This window comes from Manihot esculenta, chromosome 4 (assembly GCF_001659605.2).
Source record: "Manihot esculenta cultivar AM560-2 chromosome 4, M.esculenta_v8, whole genome shotgun sequence".
Taxonomy (NCBI): domain Eukaryota; kingdom Viridiplantae; phylum Streptophyta; class Magnoliopsida; order Malpighiales; family Euphorbiaceae; genus Manihot; species Manihot esculenta.
The window spans coordinates 28,390,869-28,395,168 of NC_035164.2; the positions used below are offsets into that span (position 1 = coordinate 28,390,869).

General features: G+C 37.4%; 1 protein-coding gene across 13 annotated transcripts; it reads right to left on the reverse strand.

Moving 5' to 3' along the window:
• Nucleotides 1-418: 418 nt before the first annotated feature.
• On the reverse strand, nucleotides 419-3,116 carry LOC110613906 (protein BASIC PENTACYSTEINE4). Of its 13 annotated transcripts, XM_021755312.2 has the most exons (6): nucleotides 2,752-3,115; nucleotides 2,535-2,664; nucleotides 2,156-2,415; nucleotides 1,803-1,919; nucleotides 1,527-1,672; nucleotides 419-1,425 (listed from the first exon to the last, which is right to left on the reverse strand). In XM_021755312.2, exons 5-6 carry the CDS (start codon nucleotides 1,593-1,595, stop codon nucleotides 547-549), a joined length of 948 nt encoding a protein of 315 aa, XP_021611004.1. In that variant the 5' UTR covers nucleotides 1,596-1,672; nucleotides 1,803-1,919; nucleotides 2,156-2,415; nucleotides 2,535-2,664; nucleotides 2,752-3,115; the 3' UTR covers nucleotides 419-546. The 13 variants fall into 13 exon arrangements, with proteins under 13 accessions (XP_021611004.1, XP_021611001.1, XP_043812175.1 ...); XM_021755309.2 differs by lacking the exon at nucleotides 2,535-2,664 and having other exon boundaries at nucleotides 2,720-3,115; XM_043956240.1 differs by having other exon boundaries at nucleotides 2,535-3,115.
• Between the last annotated feature and the right edge of the window lie 1,184 nt (nucleotides 3,117-4,300).

A 4,300-nucleotide genomic window follows, 5' to 3' on the forward strand; every position in this document is an offset into this window, starting at 1 on the left:
AAAGGCAATGCATCCTTGTTGCACAAGAGATTATTGAACTAGCAGGGCAGCGCCTAAGAAGAAGGGTAAAGATTCTTGGGTTCGGCCGGTTAAAGCAACAACTCACTTTAGCAGTCCAAAGTGAGACTTTGGTTAAAGGGGTTGTAGGTTCATGCAAGTTTGGGAAAGGGAATGAGATTTTTGCTTAGCAATTGAAAAGGGGAAAAAATGGAAGAAAGACGAAACAATATGACGGAGAAAAACGAGATATGAGTAAAACGACTGAAATTTGACAAAATTGCCTGGAAGTTGTATGGATAAATTTTTATATTTTCTAAGCAAGTTCAGATTTTCAAAATTAAATTCAGTTACATGTATAATTATCTTTTATATTTTTCTAAATTTTCCTTCATAATAATTATGAGATCTTCAGGAGATAGCTGAAATTCAATATACAGTTCCATACTAATGAAATTGGAACCAGGAAGCTCCACATTTTGCTACAGAACAGTTGAGCAATACTTGTTACAACATGAGATAAACTTTAAGATCAAGGGAGGGAAAGATTTACTTGATGGTGATATAGCGATTTGTCCCGTGTCTAGCCCAGTACTCCTTGAGGTCTAGAGGGGTTGACAGATCGTGGCCTTCTGCTGCCAACCGACCAAGCAATTTTCTGAAGACACTTCCACTCATCTTTCGTCCACCAATTCGGGCGTGGCGCTTATTTGGCATCTGAGGTAAGGGGTATGATGACATTGTGGTGGTGCAACAGGATGACTGCCACCCACCATTCCCCCATTTATAGCATTGATGTGGAGCTCCAGTGCATGAGCAAACAGGCACTGGTATGGTGGTCTCGTCAAAATTGACCAGATTCAAGCCTGCATCTTGACTATCCCATTCAACCTTAAATTTCTTCCCATCAGAAGCGCCTTCTCTATTCAGATCTTCAGCTACTTTATTGCCCTTCCTGGGGGCCTTACTTGCCTTTGATGATGCAGGTTTATTCTCTTTTGATCTCTTTGTCTGACGCAGTTTGAGAGATTCAGCTGAAACATTTGCTATAGGGAAGGTATCAGTGATGTGCGTTTCACCACTATTAAGAGCTTCTACCACGGCATTTGACTTGTATACTGGGTGAGGAATGCGCTTCAATCCCCGTTGACTTTCATTGTTCATTGCGAAGTTCACATCATTTTCCCGGTATTGAATTGCAGCCAAAGCATTGTCTCTCTCCATCAGAGCTTTGTCCCGTTCAGCAAGGGCTTTGTCCCGCTGCTGGAGTGCCTCATCTCGGGCATCCAATGCTTCCTTTTTTTCAGCTAGTGCCATATTCCGTTCTTGAATAGCAGCATCCCTCTCGGCAAGGATGGCCATGATCTTCTTATTCATCACTAGGGCATTATTTTGTTCCTTTAAATGAGGTGGCGGCATCAAACTCCACTACACATACAAATAAGTAGCATCCCCCTTAGATTTTTCCAAAATAGCATGATATAACAATATATGAAAAGCACAAGAATCTAGAGAATAAGTCTTCTTACTGCAGAATTTGCTACCTTGTAATAGTCGATCTTATATCTCCCACTTTGATGTTGTCCACCATCATCCATCTTTATATCAAATTTATAGTCAATGAAGTAGGAGTCAGGTTCAAAATGGCAGAATCTTAGGCAGCAACAACAAGTTTCTGGAAAGAGGATACATCAGATTTTGGAAAAAGAAGCTTAGAAATTTCACCATTGCCGAGAAAAAAAGATAAAGAAAATGAAGTTCCAAAAGAAATGCAACCATGCTTTTCCCGCAAGAAGACAACCCACCTAATAGTCTATTCCTATAGTGAAAGCAAGCATTCTTGTAGAACTAAAACCCAACAACCAAAGATATAATCACTTAAGCTTAAAAAGGGAAGCACAAAGATTAACCAGTAAATACACCTGCATGAGACACAAGAGAAAAAAGTAAAATTTTATTGCTTTTCTCTGTCAAAAAAACAAATTGCAAGAATGATCTTTTTCTAGGCATCCTCCATGATTAAGAACAACCACAATGCTTATTGATTGGGAACAGACTAATATAAAAATAAATAAATAAAAAATCTAACTACCCAGGCATACAGGAAAATCAAGATTCAAGATTCGATAAAGGCCATGAGAACAAGAGGTTTACATACTATTTTCTGTACACTTAAACCCAACAATGCGTATCAGGCACAATGCCCACACAGCCAGGAGCGAGAACAGTCCATTTGTTATTAGCAACTGTTCTTTAAAGTTGACTTAGGTTTGGAATAGCAAAGCAGCTGAAATGAACAGTAGCGAAGCAATGGTAGAAAGTGGCAGTTTAGAACAAAGGGGAAAATTTTCTCTCAACAGATGGGTGAAGAGCAAGGCTAGGAGGAGCTGGATCCAGTGGCTGTAAGTATACAAGATCCTAAAAGAAATTACACAAAAAATTCCCAGATCAGGCATGTAAGAAATTGATCAATTACTAACTAGCATTATGTCGAAGAAAAGAAAATTGAATGTAAGGTAGTTTCAATCTACAATAACCAGAATTCTAAAAATGTAGTGATAGAAGTTAAACTGTTGCTTGATTTCCAATGGTAGCTATGATCTTTTATTTTCAGGTCTAGTCTTTCTTGCACTTTCCGGGAAACCAAGCAGTGTAAAAAATGCCAGACTGACCAAGTAATCAAAGAAGCTCTATGAAATTAAGTAAGAAAATAAAACCAGACCTTCTAATAGCTAGTGGCTTTGACCTAAATACCGTCGGAGACAATGAACACTGACATTTAGCTTCTTTTTCTCAGATTCAAGCCTCAGATCTTTGAAATATACTAGAAAAGAAGGAATTAGGCAGTGTAGAGGTGGTGGCCCTGGATGGTTGCTTCGAAAGAGAGTCCAGCAACAAAAGCAAGGTTACTGGAGGTAATGGTGGAAGTGGCGGAGGAGGAAAGGAAGAGGAGGTTGAGACAGTGGCGGAGAGCGGCTGATCAGAGATCAGATGCAGAAGTTAAACAGAGAGGAGAGGGAAGGATTGGTGTCGCTTTCAGGGGCGATGATTATAAGAAGAGAACTGGAAATGAAATGAGATTGCGATTAGGTCTTTTATCCCAAAAATACAGTGTCCGTCGACTGTCAAGTAATATTGAGAAGGAAAATGCACAAATAAAATAAATAATTAATTAATTTAAAAAAAATCTGAAACTTTATCTATATTTTTAGATTTTATCTTATTCATTTGTTTTTTAAAAAAATTACTTTTTAATAACTGACATTTAATTTTTATTTTTTAATGTATATCTATATCTTTTAATTATTAAAAATAATTTTTAAAATAAAAATAATTTTATGCTTGTTAAAAATAAAAAATATTTGCTAATTGATATATTTATTTACGGGTCTAAAATTAATAAAAAATAAAAAAAAATTAATTTTTAATCCCTGAAGTTTAACGTAATTAACACTTCTGTCCCTCACTTTTTTTCTCCATCCGAATTTGTAGTCCTTCTACAAAAAATAGCCGTTTGGTCAAAGAGTCAAAGGTGAGGAATGAAATTTTTTACCAAAAATGCCTTTAATGAAATTATTAACCCATTCAATGTCCATCCTTCCTCTCCCTCATGATGCTTAGATTCTCCAAGAGACAAAGAAAGAGAAGAATAAGAAGAAGAAATTGCTCAAATTCTTTCAAAGAAGAAGACCATTTTTTTCTCATCATGCTGGAGTAGTAGAGGCTAATAGAAGAAGTGGGAAATAAGAGTAGGATTTTTTCTTCTTGAGTGAAGCCATGTTCTTCTTCTCTTAACTTTCCTCTTTGTTTTTCTTGTCCTTATGCTATTATGTTTGAGTTGGGTGGTGCGGTTGGTGAATGGTAAAAGAAGAAGCGATGATGATGAAAGTGAGGGACTAATGATGAGAGGAAGAAGTTTGAGGACATGATTGTTGCAGGAAAATCTCGCAGCAGCAGATGGACCGAGATTAAGATCCAAAGGCGAGGTGGATTCCATAATCCAACCAGGCGCCTCCCGGCTCGATGGAGAAGCCTTGAAAATGTGGAGTATGTAAAGGAAGTCGGAGAAATGGAGAGAAAAGAAGAGAGAGGGGAGGATTGAGAGAAAGGAGAAGAAATAGAGAATATATGAGAAAGAAGAAGGATGGAGGGAAGAAACAGAGAAGAGAGAAGATACGAGGGAGAAGAAGAATGGAGGGATTTCACTTCAATTTTATTAAGGACATTTTTAGTAAAAAATTTCACCTCTCACCTTTGACTCTTTAACCAAACGTCTATTTTTGATGAAAGGACTACGAATTCG

Bases quoted from the DNA above. Each gene is read 5' to 3' on its own strand.
- LOC110613906 (XM_021755306.2), bottom strand. From the start codon at position 2,776: ATGTCAGTGTTCATTGTCTCCGACG. The intron at 1,673-2,751 runs GTATTTAGGTCA...TCCTCTTTCCAG, and splicing joins AGTGTTCATTGTCTCCGACG to AAACTTGTTGTTGCTGCCTA. The intron at 1,426-1,526 runs GTAAGAAGACTT...TTGTATGTGTAG, and splicing joins ACAAGGTAGCAAATTCTGCA to TGGAGTTTGATGCCGCCACC.